This window comes from Pinus tabuliformis, chromosome 5_2, assembly GCF_031772625.1.
Source record: "Pinus tabuliformis cultivar Carrire ecotype Pingquan chromosome 5_2, CPIR1, whole genome shotgun sequence".
NCBI lineage: Eukaryota > Viridiplantae > Streptophyta > Pinopsida > Pinales > Pinaceae > Pinus > Pinus tabuliformis.
The window spans coordinates 335,818,396-335,835,502 of record NC_142306.1 but is presented as its reverse complement, the minus strand read 5'-3'; the positions used below and the strand labels follow the sequence as shown (position 1 = coordinate 335,835,502).

Sequence of the window (17,107 nt, the reverse complement as noted above, 5' to 3'; positions counted from 1 at the left end):
CACATAATGCAATACAATGATGGGTACATGTCATGATTAATGAAGCGTGATGAGATGCAACATAGTGATGATGGATGCAACATGATGACGAAATGCAACACAACGATAGGTGAAGGAGTCACCTTGGAGAATCAGTTGAAACAGCTTGTCTTCAACTGATCTCATGTATCATCTTCTTAGAGATGATCTATGCTCTTATCTAGATAAGTCAAAGTGTTGACTTCTGTTGTAAATGTACTATCTCTCTCTCTCTGCTGAACTATTGAAGAACATATAAGAAGAATTGATCAAGGGTTTCCCCACATTGGGGTTTGTCCCTGGCTAGTGTCACATCTTGTGTCCTCTTGTCTTGGCTTGTCTTCTGCGATTTATGTTTATGTTCTATCTGCAGTTTACTTTAATGCTGATGTGATTGCTAATCTGGAAAAGATATTGAGCTAACTGTGAAAATTGAAATAAATTGCTCTAAGCATAGAACATACCTGAAATTAACAAATTCGAATTAGGGAGAGAGAGAGAGTTACGCTTAGACATTGAAGAATATTTGGTGAGAGTTACAAATCAAATTGAATGAGGGAGTTACAAGTGTATTTAGTGAGGAGAAGTTACACTTTATCCATACATTGAATTAGTGAAGGAGAGTTACATTCTCTTAAGTGTGGAGTTACTATTTTATTCCAAGAGAGAGGTTCAATTTGCCAAATAAGAGTTTCTCAATTTAATTTACTTATTTCATGAGAGAATTCGTTTTTATTAATCCATTAAAGGTGAATGACTTTATACTACTTTATAAATAATAATATCTTAATAATAATAATACTAGTAAGGATAAAAATATTAATTATTGACTTGTATAATCATGATTGATTTGATTATAAAGTGGATTTCATATGTCGAGACCATCCTTGATCATTTAGATATGTTTTTCTATTTTTGGAAGTCACTTCCAAATTGAGATGCGACTTACTATTTTTGGAAAGTCATATTAGAATTATTAGAAATGAAATTTTATTAAAGGTGGTTCAAAAAGATATGATTTCTTCTAGGAGAAATTAATCCCTAAGCTGCCAAATTTTAACAGGGGACTTCCTTGAGGGTTGTATGAGCTTAGTATTCATTGGAATAAACCATACGAAGTCCTTTGTCCTCCTTTGCCTTGACCTAGCGAGTACCTTGGAAGTATTTCTTCGCATGCTTATTCATAAATGCCCAGGTCTGGTGTAAGCCCTAATTAGGTCTCTCAAGGATAGCGAAAGCCTATTTAAGGTGTCGAATCATCTTGTAAAGCTTTTTGAGAGGTTCTATTTCGTCTTGGAAGTCTTGACTTTAGGCATACTCATCATCATTGAAAATCCCAATCCCTAAGCCTTGATTTCCATTCTAGGTCTTTCTTGGAGAGCCTTTAGCTTCTTGGAAACATTGAGCATTGGTTGAGCCTCTCCTTGAATGGGCTTAGTGGAATCACTTCACTCATAGATCATTGATCTTTCCTTTCTCAAGTGATTTCTCTCCTACCAAGACTCCTCCCATCGGTGAAAGTTCCTAAAGAGCAGGGGACATTAACTGAGGTGATAGTGGGTCATTGACCCATTGTTGTCATTTGGTTTAGTTGTTTTCCCATAGGTTCCCCTCCTTGGGCCCTTCTAGATTGTGTAGCAACAGGGCCGCAATTTGTGTTTGGGGCACAAGAATTGGTCTCATGGGTCTCTTGATGATAGAATAGTCTGTAATGTTCTAATACTAAGGTCTCTGACAATGGTGCTTGTCCTCCCATGTCTCAAGGGGTAAGACAAACCTCCTCTGGGCCTTAGATTAGTTTCCATATCACATGGTGCATGCTAGGCCGGCCAGGGCACACTGGTCCAAGTGCATCCTCTCGTGACTAGTGGGGGGCAATGAGCAAACAACTAAGGGTTTTGGAATTGCCCATGGCAGGAAATGATGCTCTTCACACGAGTCTCATGGCTTTCAATATGATCCTCTTGTGGACATGAGGCCCAATTAAGTTGGCCAACCCATGATGAAACCACCTGCCAATTACACATAATGTCAAGTGCTACATCCTCACCATCAGGTACCATAATTCATTAGTGCATCAAAGTGAATCAAGCTTGTTAATCAAGGGCACATTGATACTTCATATTTGGGCTCCTCTTCCAAATTTGGGGCTTTAATCTCGTAATAGTGATACCTCCCTAGGTAGGAGTGGCTAATAAAAACAACGCTATTATGTGTTCCGAAACCTTAACGGAAGGACAGGTCCTTAGTACATCCTTCAATTGATAGTTGGCATATGAATGATGATGGAATGGATGGGTTCACAAGGGTCTCGATTCTAAATTCCATGGGTACAAGGATAGCAATAATAAGGGATGTCCACATATTAGGTGTATAGATGTAGTACGGAGCAATCGTGGAGACATGAGTTACACCTGCCCTTGTTTTCCCACCAGTCTTTATTTCCCTTTTGCTGTTTCCTGATTTTTTTTTTTGTATCACTGCTCGGGGCTTCGAGAAATCATAACGTGTTGTGTATGACGTGAAGCAGTTACTATCCCCTTAAGGTGGGGCAGTTCATTGCGTAGCAAGGGTTGGGACGTGCATGGGTTGCCTAATGATGTGGGGGCACTCATGGGGGCCCTTGGAACCGGGGTGATGGCCATGATAAAGGAGTAGATTTCATGTCTGACTTTTTCCCATGTGCTAATTAATGTCCCAACCATCTTTTGCATTTTATAATTTTCTTTTCTTTTGTTTTTTGCTTGTGGCCATGATATGCTTTTGGGGTGTTTTAGCTACAACAACCTCTAGGGAAACGTCTCCTGGCCCGACCCGAATATGTGGACAAGGGAAAGGGGAAGTTCTAGTGCCTTGTGGATCTAGTGGTCATGTGGACGCAGAGAAGGAAAATGATGAAATAGGGCTCAGAATCTGTGGAGGGGAGTGAGAAATGTGGAATGAGAAATTGGGACCACGCTACCCAAATAGGGGTTTCTAAGTAGTGCCTGCCCAAAACCATAGGTCAATATGGGAGATTCCACGGGACTAGGATTGAGGATTAACCCCCATTTAAGGTGAGGGATCAAAACCACAGTTAAAGCCCTTCCTTCTTCCATGTCACCCATTAATCCATGCCCAAGATGCCTAAGAAAAACAAGCATAAGCACCCGATTGCACAATGAAAAACATGCCTTTCGGTTGGATTGCCCAACTTCTAACATATGCTCTCGATAGATGGGCGAGGGGACATATCACTGATGTAGGGAGCGAAGATCAAATGGCACGATGTATTGGCTACACTGGTGGCTACTAGGGGTTGTTTGCTACTGATTGAAGAGATAATTAAGGAGAACATTTCTCTTATGGGGTCATCGACTTTTGGTGGGTAACAGGCTCCATGATAGAGAAGATAAGGTTGGTTATAAATGTCGAGGAGGAGGACCCAAATGAAGTATTCTACAAAAAAGTAAAAGATATATTTACCAAAAAGTGGAACAAGATGACCACCCCATTGCACCTTTTGGCCTATGCATTGAGTCCAAAATATTATTCTGCAGAGTTGCTAAGTAATCCCGAAAGAACAACTCCAAAGAAAGACCCAGAAGTCTCACAAGGATTTAAGAAATATTTTAGAAAGCTATTTGTAGATCCTGATATTGGGATTCAAATTTGTTCAAAGTTTGCTCATTTTTTGGGATCAGAGGGTTTGGGTGTAGATCTTTGATTTTGTTTAGGACAAGACCATATTAAGTCCAATTAATCGGTGGAACTACTATGGTGGGGAACTTTGACATATCCAAAAATTGGCCATCATGATTTTGTCACATGTTTCTAATTCCTCTTCAGCAGAGAGGAACTGGAGTACATATGTCTTCATCCATTTGGTGAAGCAAAACAAATTGGGCTCCAATAAGGTTGAGGAACTAGTGTATGTTCATTCGAACCTTCGTCTTTTGTCACACGAGTGTGATGAATACAAATTTGGGCCCACCAAACTATGGCATGTGGAACCAGAGTTGCCTGACTTGGATGTGACGTTGAGTCCAACGTCTCATATGACTTTGTTTGATGAGGAGGCACCAATAATTGCATCTTCAAGTCGACATGGCATAAATTCTCCCACTCCTGGAGAGGATTGAAATGTTGATGTGGATCTTAATTACATGTATGAGGACATATTTGATAATATGTTAAATGTATTTTATGATGATGTTTGAAACTTTTGAACAATGAACATTGAATACCATAATATGTCATATGATAGTAGATTGCCAATCATAGTTCATTTTGTAATTTGTACTATGTAATGTGCATTATTAAGTTTGGTGATGATGTTGATGATTGAAATTTGAAACAAGAACTTGATGATATATTGACTGTTATAATAATAATTGATGATGATGACAATGTTTATGTTGAATTGACGATGATGATTTGTTTATGTTGAATTCATGATGATGATTATGTATTTTTAAATATAGAATCTAGATTCTAAAAGATGAATGGTAAAATGAAAATTTTATTGTCTTTAATATATTTATATCTATATATATATATATATATATATATATATATATATATATATATATATATATATATATATATGTTGTTTTCTTGTCGTATTGTATCCAAATTTCTTGAGAATTCGCCATATTAGTTTCAAACTGCATATCTGTATCCATTAACGTATTTGTTTTAGTGCAACTTAGAGAGAAGGTCAAACTCAGTCAAATGGAAGCCTCTTTATTTTGGTCAACCTTTAGATTTCTTCCTCTATGACTTTGCACATGTGGATCAGATTAGATGTTGTTGTGTTGTGATTGAATTGGTCAATTGTGGAGATCATCTATATTAGTCAAATGGGTGACTTTTTGACCAAAAGTCACACCCCTTCATGGTGGGGCCGACTTGATGATTTGGAGCCTACATGATATCCAAATTTTTTTATTTAATATTAATTTTCATAAAATTTCTTTGGTTAGTTTAGTAGGCCTATTTGGCATGTGGGAACACCTCCCAATGCTACAAAAATCAACAAACCTTACTAATGGAGGAATGTGATCTTCTTGTTTGTTTATGATGTGATGCTTTATATGTATGTCCTGATGGTTATGAGGGACTTGGAGTTCCTTGTGTTTGATGATACTTTCAGTAGTTGCAGAACTATTTACATGGTTATGTATGCTGTCTTAATTTACTGTGTTGAATTGTTACAATATGTGACTTCCATTGTATGATATGCTGTGAATATCATGGAACTCTATTTTAAAACTATTGATTGTCTTCCTTGGTAAAGGGCTACATTTGATGTTGTGTACGACCATTATCCTTTTGGGATCCATTATGTGGTTTGGTATGATGCTATTGTATTTGAATTTATAGAGTAATATTAGTCATAGCTTAGCTCGTTGTGGTGTCTAATAGCTGGCATGTTGGTAGCTCCATGCAATGTGTGAAGGCTAGGGATAATGTTTAGAATGCTCAATGTTTAGATAAGGGTATTGTCCTTGTAGAATTGGTGATCTTTGCAACGCCTCGCTTTAAGGAAGACTCTAGTCAAGTCCCTTGAAGTTCTCAGATTTTATAAGTTTGAGTATGGTAGAAGGCAGACTGGTATCTGGGGCTAGATGGGATATTGGAAGGATCATGTATCTGCCTCTGGGCCGGATGCCCTTTTTGGGACTTCTTGTTAAGTGCATCCAGATATGTGAGAAGGGGCGGATGCAGTTGGACTTAGCGGATGTATCTAGGCATTTAGGCATCCGACTAGTCGACACTTGTGCATTTTTTGAAGAGCGTCGGATTCTAAATAATCTAGATGCGCCGTAGTCAAGAGACCCAAATGGCGATAATTGGTGAGGGTCTCGCTTGGGCGAAGCCAAATGTTAAATTGTTTTGTGGGTAATCCAAGATCGGGGAGACCTAGGGGTTTTCACATGGCACATAATTAGTAACACTGGTGACTAGATGGTACGTGGAGCCGAATATTTAGAAAGGTGTCGGATTTATTATAGAGTACCTGGGATGGGCCCCGTTGAGGAGACTGCATGTGTGGGGCCCCGTTGAATGGTGTCGGATTTCGTATAGTATATCCGGGGTGGGTCCTCATAGTGGATTATTTGTACGAGGCTATATATGGGGCCAAATCCGGATTTGTTTGGAGCTGAGGGTGAATTTGGGGATTTGGGTTCTAGGGAGGTTTATGCTTTGGAAACTTTGTGCGGACTCAGATTTTCCCCAAATCTGGATATAACATAATTCTATTGAATTGCGTGATGGGGTTGGGGCCTCGTGGACCCCGTAGCCTTGGGTACACGAGGACGCTACATAAGTACCACGAGTGAGATGGGATTACGTGTGATGAGGTGGTAGGGCCAATTGGGGCACATGTGGGTGCCACGTGGCGGTGTCTTGTTGACATGGGACATTTTAATTGGTTAAACCTTGGAAGGGCATAACTTTCAATCTTGGGGTCATATTGAGATAAAATTTATATCACCAAAAAGCTCTCGATGAGCTAAACACAATGGCGACGTTTATTTTGGGTTTTAGCAAAGTTGGAAACAAAGGATTTTTGTAACCCATCTTCATAAGTAGACCGTAAAAGTTAGGTTAATTAAAAAGGTATACCACACACAACCTGAGGAGTTCAAAGGGGTGGAAGGGAGTGTTACAAAGGCTCCATCACCCAAGTAGGATTAGGCAATGGTGAATTTTGTGTAGATAAAAAGCCTTCAAAAATTAAATATTTCTCTTCCTTTTATTTTTCCTATGTCTTTAAGGTAAGCCATTGAGGCTTTTTGCTAGGGTTGAATTGATTTAGGGCATTGTGGGTGTATATGTGTTGAAGCAAATCCTAGGATTTATCTTCATAATACATTTAAGACAAAATATATCTTTATTGATGGAAAATCTACCCTTAGGAGGGCTGACATCATCCTTCTCTGCATAATTTTGTGCCTTGGAAACCCTAACCCTAGACTAGCTTCAACTTGAGGCCTAGCTTGAGGGTTTGGCTCTATTGTTTTATTGACTTAATCTCCTTGCAAACCCTTTCTTTGAATTTTATGTGTCTAGGTATTCCTTATTGTTGCATATCAAGAAATCATAGATTGTACAAGTCTCTATCTTGCCTAGGTGCATGATACGTTGTGCCATTATCAAGAAGAATTGAGTCTTTGTCCACCACAATGTGTTTTCACCTAGCCTATGTTTTCATCTTCTTGAACCATAAGACTTAAAATATCCTTATATGTGAGTATTGGGAAGCCTCCCTTGTGGTGAAATTCCACTAAAGAGCAGGAGGAAGATATCTGAGGTGATAGTGACAATATCCCTCATTGTTGCTATAGGGTTTGGTCCTTGTTTTGTGAGTCCCCTCACAAGGCCTGCTAGATTTTGCGGTAGGGAGGTGTCAGTGGAGTGCTTCCTTTTCTCTTTTCCCGTCCACCCCCATGGAACCATTGTTGGAGCCATTGTTGTGGACTGATTGTTACTGGTCCAAAATCAGCTGGTTTGACATATGAACGAACTTGTCATCCCAATTTGGTGTTGAAGCGTCTAGTCTAGTGAGGACCAACCTATCCTAATAACATTGGCCACAACAGATAACTACATATCATCAACATCATTCCCTATATTGGGATCCTTTGCCTCTTCTTTTGGCCTTAGCCTTGATCCTCTAGGGACATCAAAACAAAACACATCCACCATGTTGTTTCTCAAGTAAATGATCTCCAATTTCAATGAAATTGGCTAGTCCAAGTGTTAAAAAAAGGTGCCTACCTTAACATGCCTAATAAGTGGTTTTGGTTTGGGTGAAAGGTGCATGTTTACAAGGACATTAAGATGAGTTGAACAGTGAACATAACCAACTGCGGGATACATGGAGATCTTGGTGCTCTTTATTAAATGCGAATCCCATACCCTGATATATCATAGTATCCTTTTTCCAAATGCTGAAATCCTGAAAACTGTTTTAAGTCTGCTGATTTCTGAAAGGGATATGAAATTCTAGTTTCTTTATAGGAAGTCTGATGAGGTTTGAGCCACTCTCAAACATTCTGGAGCGATTAATGGCCATGTTAAAATTTCAAGTAAAGGATAAAAAAAGAAAGATCAAGGAGAATGTCAATATCAGCCTCAAGAATTTAATATTTCTAGTTATGGCTTGCAGTAGCGAATAGCATATTCACAAGTAGCAGATAAAAAATCCTTTTTCTTTTCCCCAAAAATGTTTTCTGGGATACTTGTGCACTTCCTCTTCTATGAGATACATTTACATGGACAAATCCTGGTTTTCTCCACTTGCTGAGGCTGTTCCTTTTGGATCTTGATCTCTATCTAAGCCGGAAATCTGAATTTTCATCTTGCCTGCCAGGGGGGTCGGGTAAGACAGAAGAATAATTGTTAATTATAGTTAGTTAAACTAGCTTGAATTTAATGTTATGCATTGTTTGATAAGTTAGATTTGCATAAAGATGTCCAGTATGATAATTTAGCTTTAATTATTTGTAAATAATTTCTATGGAGCCCTTAGAATTGATAGATTATTATTAGTTATAACCCTTTTTCTGGTTCAGAGATTAATGGGTTGTTATGTCCATTTCCAGGCATATTTTTCACTACGAAAGGGCACCGATTTTATGAACAGTAGCGGACAAGATGTGTTACTCAAAGAAACCTGTAAATCGTTCATAGCCACTTACCAAAATCTCCAAAGTGTATATAGGTGAGTATGATATTGCTATTTTCCTCATGAAGAAAGAAATATGAGTAGAAAGTGGGCTTTGTTCTTTGCCTTTGTCATAAAATTTGTGCAATTATCTTGAATGCACTTGAAAGCAATGTTATATCATTCTAAAATTTTCAGAACATTTTCCTTTGAAAAATGTTGAATGTTCTGTGCTTATAGACTTTCATGTAATCATTCTTCATAACACTGTGGGCATGACAGAAAATCTCTGCTATTTTCTGAATGGACAAATTATATTTTAGGAGACACTGGCCATTAGCTTGTCAGTTCCATGTTTAGAAGAAAGAAATAAAATATAATGATGTCAACAATGGACCAAGTTAGGTCAGTGGGATTTGAACAAAAAAGATGTATTCAAAGAAAATAAAGAAGTGCCTAATGCTTCTTGTAACTAACCAATCAAAACTAGGTGAATACATTATATAACATGACAAGGGAAGAAAAAATGGGTATTCCTAGAGAGGAGGCTGAAAGGAAACAGATATCATGGAAAGGAACTCAGTGGGAAACCCTGAACAATGTAAATCGGTCCTGCATGAACATGACAATAAAACAAGCAGTTCTGATGACCAAGGGGGAAGCACTGAAGTAGTTAATCCCAGTCGAAAGAAATGGATGTAGTTAAGAGAAGCACTGAATGTTTATGTGATAACTATGGAAAATGTTCAAAACGTTTCCAATGAAGATGTGCTACATTCCTAATATCCTTATTGTAATTGACATATGTAGGATTTCATAAGTTCTGTCACTACTTGACTTTCAAATTTTTTTGAGAAATACTTTGCACAGAATATCTTTGGCTAAGGTGCCACACTGTGAGGGGTATATCTATGCCATCATAGTCATGCTGGCCTTTCACTTGGCCTTGTCCACAAAATTCATTTTCTTGTTGTGTTTCTTCTCATGTAGCCTTGTAATAATGTTTTTATCTTAATTTTGATGAACTATGATTGTCAATGGTGTCAACCCAAGAAGCAGCCAGTGGGAGCCCCACCTTTAAGGATAAAAATGACAAGAGATTTCTAGTCTCATAGGTTTAGGACCATCATGTTTAGATACTCCTTGTCATACCAATTCCAACGGTATATAAAATGCCATGAGAGGTGCACCCTCCTTATGGTCAAAGTCCCCAAAGGGAGATGACATGGAAACATATCATTAGTTAGTCCTTGGCATGTTGACTCAATGAAGGGGTAGAATTATTATTGAAATCAAAAAGATTTTCTTGTGAATTCAAATGGTCCAAAACTTAGAATCGAAAAATCTATTTTAATATTATAAATGGGGTTTTGGTCAAATTTAAAAATCCCTCCAAAAGTAAAATATTGAATTTTGATCTTCCCCCCAAGTCAGCTTAAACAAGGGTCAAAATTATTCTATAAATTGAAACAATTTCTTCTCATTCAAGGTAAGAAAGAAAACTCACATTATCTATCTCAGATCCTTGTGGCCCTTGAATAATCTTAAAAATCTGTGAAGGAGGTCGAATCTTGAGAAAAGTCTGGGTCAAGATTTCGTTCTAGCTATGGTTTTGTGCAGGAAGCTTTTTTGATCTATTTCGGCCCTTGAAGAGCAGAAATAAAGCACCTTGGTTAATCTCCTTTGCTCCAACTACAGAAGATCTCACTCTGAATTGTTTCTGCAACTTAAAAGTGGTCAAATTTGGCAAGGGATTTCGTGTGTTTTGAATATATTTTGTAGGTTTCCCTTGTCACCTTTTGTGAGGACGGATATCTGGAAAGGTTTCTTGTATGGGTTTTGTTGAGTCTACTTGCAGGATTTCTATGAGTTTCCACCCCTTGAAGACTAAATCTGAAGCAACGTAGAATGATCTCTTGCGAAGTGACCTTGCCCTAATAACTTCGCTGGTGTTTTCTCCTGTCATATTTGAACAAACACTTGAAGTCTTGCCATCCTATTATATCTGGAATTTTTGGCCTTTTGCTATGATACAAATCCTCTAGTTTGAAGTATTCATCCAAGGGTATATGCTGGTCATTCTGGGCAGTTTCTGAAGTATTTTTAAAACTAGGATGAAAGACAAATTCTGGTGCATTTCTGAAGCATTCTCATCAAGGAGTTGCTTGGCCTCATACATAGCAACAATCTGTGTGGCTGGTGTCTCCTATTCCATCAGATCTATGGTCTATACAATGCATTTTTCTGGAAAGTACTTGTAGCACTAAGTCGAGTATGCCTGCCCCCCCTTCTATGAGGAAGTTCTGAAGATCACACGCACTCTTTAAGCACAAAACTTTCCTTGTGGCACGAATTTGAAACCTGGAACTGGTGGTTTTCTATTGCCTTAATCGCTAAACCAAGGTATGTTGCAGAGCTCCTAAAGTTTGCATCAGATTGGCATTAACGATTTGAATTTTTGTAAAGAGGATTTTATCTCCTTTAATTTGTTGGAATCCACCTTCCAAAACACATCTACAGTAACACTGATTTCGTAAGGCATACTTAAGTGTATGGTTGAGGGCTTGTACTAAAGATTGAATGCTGTGACATAATTTGAAGACTATAGCAAATTCACAGGGTCCAAGGGTTTAAAGTTTGACCAGCAGTAACAAACTTAGTTCATAACATTATCATCTGAAATATTGGCTTGAAGCATTTGTGTTTAGGAGTCAGTTTGGCTGTAGTATTACCTGTGCAGAAGCATCTTCAGGATCATCTACCTGGTTGAAAGCGTCATCATTCCAGCATACATCTATTGCTTCAGAAAAATTTGAAGAAATTTTAAGGGCATCAATTGAGCAAGAAGAATACATGTACATTGTTCAGTATTGAAGTAGTTTGGTTTCACTGTCATATCATTTTGCAGCAGTCTGAAAGGGTTTCATATGATTTTGCAGTAGTTTGGAAAGGGTTCCACTGTCATATCACGTTGTTGAAGTCTGATAAGGGTGTCGTAGTTATATCTGTCGCAGAAGTCTGATCTTGTAAGTGGGTCATTGTCCCTGATACGGGAGCCCACAATAGTTGCTCTATTTTACTATCATTTTCAGGGAGGTTGGGTGGTGCAACGCAGGTGTTTGAAGTCACCTTCAGGTTGTAGCTTGAAAACACTTCAAGGTGGTTGGGTGGTGCAAGGGCAACTTGGAGCTTGCAGGGCATTGGAGTGTCCTTCCAGTGGGTGCTGGTAAATAGGGTGTAGGAGCATCCTTTCAGGAATTGGCGCTGCCTGATAAAACTAAAACACTTTTCTAGAGTATTAGGGAGTTGGTGCTTCCCTTTTTGTTGCAGCGGATGTCTTGTACTCGTAAATCATATTAGAGAAGTGTTCAATGGTTTTTCTTCCAGAAGGGTTTCTATCTAAAATTTGTGTGTACTGTTCTTTCTTTGCTTTGAAGTTTCTTTATAGTTTAATGCTCTGAAAATTAATAATACTAATATTAATAACTTATAAGAAATATTGATTCATCCCCTTCTCATTATTTCCAACAATTGGTATCAGAGCCGGGGCCTGGTCCCTACACAATCAGCCTAACCATTGAAGGGAGATCATGGAGTACACTTAGATTGGAGTTCTGTTGTTCAATGGGCAAAACTATTCACTATCGAGTGTAAGGACGTAGGTATATATACTTGCTCAATGATATGATATTTGGAGCGCTGTCGAATTCGAACGTGTCCTGTTTTGGGGGGTCAAAGTGTCCGTATCCGACACTCGAATCCCCGTATTTGTCGAATCTCGAATCCTCGTGTTAGGTGACTTAGGTTACAACCTTAGAGGGAAGTGGAGCAAGAGATCCAACTATTGTCGGACTCTCCATTGCCAAACATTGGGATGTACGAGCAATTTGTTATAGAAGCAAGTGAGGTGAAGAAACAATTGCAACAACTACTGGAGTAGGGTGTCATTCGACTGAGTACATCTCTATGTGGGTCACCCATCATCATTGTGGCAAAGAAAGACGGGACTTGGCAGATGTGTATAGATTACAGGGCGTTGAATAAAATCACGCTCAAGAAAAGGTACCCGTTGCGTAGGATAGATGATTTGTTGGATCAGCTGCAACAAGCAAAATACTTCACCAAGTTGGACTTAAAGTTTGGATGTCATCGAGTTCGAGTCAAAGAAGAAGATAACTGAAAGACTGCCTTCAAAACCAGACAAGGTTTGTATGAGTGGTTAGTCATGCCATTTGGCCTATGTAATGCACCGACTACGTTTATGAGATTGATGAATAATGTATTGGGCCCTTTTATAGATTCATTTTATTTTGTCTATTTGGATGATATATTGGTATACAATGCTACCTGGGAGGAGCACATCTCTCATTTGATGCAAGTGTTAGAGACATTAAAGAAGCACCAATTGTTAGCAAATCTCAAGAAGTGTGAGTTTGCACACCAGCCTTTGGTGTATCTAGGGTATGTGATAGGTGGAGGGGAATTGAAGATAGATCTTGCCAAGATGGAGGCTATCATGAAATGGTCGGTGCTTACTAATGTTTCTAAGGTTAGAAGTTTCATTGGGGCAACATAATACCTGAGGAAATTCATAGCCTCATTTTCAGCGGTAGTAGTGCCGCTCCATGCCATGACAACAAGTGGCAAGAGTTTCCAGTGGAGAAGGGTCAGCAAAGGGATTTCGAAGTGCTAAAGAAGAAAATTAGTCAAGCACTAGTTATGGCATTACCAAATTTGCAACAACCCTTTGAAGTGGAGACAAATCTGAGTGGGTATGCTATGGGAGCACTCTTGATATGGGGAGGAAAGCTTAATGCTACCATTTTGAAGTTTTTCATGGTGCAGTTCTTAACTACCCTACTTTTGACAATGAGCTCTATGCCCTCGTGCAAACTGTGAAGAAGTGGAAGCACTATCTAATGGGAAAGGAGACAATAATCCACATAGATCACCAACCACTACAGTACTTGCAGGCCCAGAATAAGCTACAACAGACTAAGCATTACAAGTGGATGTGGTTTCTACAACAATTTCATTTGGTGATCAAGTACAAGAAGGGCAACACAAACAAGTTGGCTGACATGCTTTTAGGGCCACCCACACCAAAGATCACAACTTTGGGAACTCTTGCACACATGGAACCATTCACCCATGATGAATACAAAGAGGCATATTCAAAGGATGAGGACTTCAAGGAGGTGTTTCAGCAGTTGCAGAGTCAGAGTCATGTGCATGATGGCGACAACACCGTTGACTACCATCTCTAGGGTGGGTTACTATACAGGATGGATAAGCTATGTGTTCCTAAATATGAGAGTATGCAACTGATTAGAGAGCCTCACATTGTTGAAAAATGTAACTAGTATTGGTCTTCATCATTGTATTTAAGTCATGATGTAATATATTTGTCAAAAGAAAGAATGTAAAATTTATTGTAAAAGAAAAATTATTTAGAAGCATGGGTCTCATGCTTTATTTATTTTATTTGTAGGTCAAAGCCTCCATTGAAGGCTTAGGTTTTGTGTCATAAGTCGTTGTCCATGTCATCTTGTCCTAGACCCTTCTTGGGCTCATTGTATCAAAGAAGAAATTTATTTTTGAGTCAAAAAGTTTATTTTGTGGCTTCTCCATGAAGTCGCCCTGCCCTCCTGTCTAGTCGGCCTTATCAAGGGAATTCAACCACACAGAAGGCTATATATAGAAGTGATACTCGACCTCATTTGAACACTCAATCAAGGAAGTTTGATCTGCAACTTGAAGAGGAGAAAGAAGTGTGAAATACCTAGAAGAACAAGGAGAAACCCTAAGCGAAGGAGGACACCCTTGTCAAGCAAAAGGAAGCCAAAATTTTCTCTTTTTTTGTCACATGTGCGAGTTTCTAGGTTGCTGCAGGAGGGACGAAGTTGCAGATTTGCAGAATGGCTGAAATTTTGACGCAGGAGGGCAGAAAATCTGAGTTGTTGCAGGGTTGAAGCAGTTTGACTAAAGTTGACTATTGAAGTTTGTCTAATCATCTTGGGAGGTTGACTTGGTGGATTGGAGGAGGTCTTTTGGTCTGGTCAAAGGTCTTGGTTATCTCATTTGATTTGGTTCTAAAGGAAGAGAAGATAATTTTTGTGTTTTCCCCTAAAAGAGGGGTTTTAGCCCTGACTGAGAGCCTATATCCTGTGTCTCTATTGTGTTGATCTTCTTGTACTTGTGTTTTTGATAGTTGCTTGATGATAAGAAGATAAAAGAAGATAATAGAGATTCTAGAATAATCAGAAGTATCTATCAAGATAAGAAAATCTTTCTGCCTTTTGATTTTCTAACACACACCTCTAAGGTTGCAGGGCACTTTGGCGTAGGGAAGACCATGGCCAACTTGCAGAGATATGTGTATTGGCCCAAGATGCAAGAGTGGCTAGCTAGGTTCATAAGAGGATGCATGCTTTGTTGTACCAACAAGCCTAGCAACAAGAAATAGGGTCTATATCATATTATCATCCCTTACCTGTAACCACTCATCCTTGGGAAAGTATTTGCATGGACTTTGTGGGAGGTTTACCAACAACCGAGAAGGGACATGACTACTTGTGTTTGGTAGTTGTGAGGTTCAAAAAGATGTGTGTTCTGATGCCCTGTAAAAGGACCATCTATGGGAAAGAAATAGCAAACTTGTTCTTTGGATAGGTCTTGCTGTGCTTTGGGATACCAAGGAACATAATTTTAGACAGGGATACAAGACTTCTCAGTGCATTCTAGACTACATTGTGGGAGAAGATGGACACGAAGTTGAAGAGATTTACAAAATTCCATCCACAGGCAGATGGATAGACAAAAGTAGTCAACAAGACTTTTGTGCAACTTTTGAGGGGATACAAGCAAAAACATTTGAAGGTCCGGGATGAAAATCTGGTATATATACAACATTATTACAATAGAGAACTCCACACTTCTATAGGGAAGTCTCCATTTGAAACCCATTCTAGATATTTGCTGCCTTCACCTTTGGACATTGAATATGGGTGGCAAGGATGAGGGAGGGAAAATCTTACAGGAGAAGCCTTGAGGGCTAAAACATTTATACAGAAGATAAGGAACGTCCATCTTTTGGTACAAGAGACACTACAAAAGTCACAATAGAAATATAAGGCTAGGCATGATCAACATAGAACAGAGAAATTGTTCAAGGTGGCAGACAAAGTATGGTTATAGTTGGAAAAGGAGAGGCTATAGGGGCCTGGTAAGAAAATCAAGGCTTTGAGGTATGGACCCTTAGAGATACTGGAAAAGGTGGGTGATAATGCCTATCGACTCAGTTTACCACCATATATGTGCTTTTACTAAGTTGTGAATGTCGAGAATTTGAAACTCTATGAGCCTTCCATGTGCGATCAGGGAGAGGAACATGTCTTACCTTATGTGGAGGATTTGGCACTAGATGCTTAGAAAAACTTGACAGAAGATACACTTTTGCAAAAGAGGTCTAAAACAACAAGTCAGGGGCAACATGAACTTTGGTAGATTAGGTTGAAGGGACAAGTTCCAGGCAAAGCTAAATGGTACACTAGAGAGAAGGTGGAGGAAAAGTTTCCTCACCTCATTTAGTAAAAGCTCTTGGGGACCAAAAGCCTCCCAAAATGGGGAGGTGTGATCTGAATTGGATTATTATATTGTTTGTCATCCATCTTGATGCTTTTAGAGTAGAAAAAATGGAGGAATCAACTCATGGGACCCAATTTGGCAAAACAAGGTGTAAAACCTTCTAGGAGCATTTTGAGGCATCAAATGAAATTTTTTGGCGGTAAAACTTTTTTGCTTTAGTGTCATACTTTTTTTCTTTCTATTCTACGCACAACGACCTTTCCAGCGGTGCAAGTATCACATCAATTAAAGTTCATAGGCGAAAGTTATACCACTAAGAAGTTGACCTTCTTATTTTCACCACCATAATTCTAGAGATGCCACGATATTCATGGAAAATGGACTAGGTACGTGATTATGACGTAGAGGATTCTAGACGACTCAATATTGTAACTATGGATAAGAGTTGAGGTAGTCAAACCTAACCACTAGTAGGCTATAGGGCTGTGTTATAACTAGGCCACTAGGAGGAAAAGGGATTCCATTCTTTCAAGTGCATTTGTTCCATAGCTGAGCAAGAAATAACCGAGAGGGATAGGAGATAGAGCACAAACAGAGGATTTGAGCACTGTAGCATCCCACAGGCCACATGCCATACTTATTTGGAACCGCAACCATATTTCCATTCAGAGAAAAAGAGCGGAGCGACCTCACCTTTCAGCTGGGTTTTTCTCTCGAAAGGGTTTCCCAAAGCATATCTTGTGTCGAATGTGTGTGAGAGATTTTATTTTCTATTCTATATTTTTTTGCATAATTTTAATTCACATGCATGCACTATTAACAGTAAATCTACAGATCCAGAAATCT

General features: G+C 38.9%; 1 protein-coding gene across 1 annotated transcript in view; it reads left to right on the top strand.

Annotated features, from left to right (window-relative positions):
• Positions 1–17,107, top strand: part of LOC149158852 (negative regulator of systemic acquired resistance SNI1-like) — a 269,207-nt gene that overhangs the window by 216,195 nt on the left and 35,905 nt on the right. The window contains 1 exon segment of the mRNA XM_089436334.1: positions 8,613–8,731. Coding sequence (XP_089292460.1) covers positions 8,613–8,731 — 119 coding nt within the window.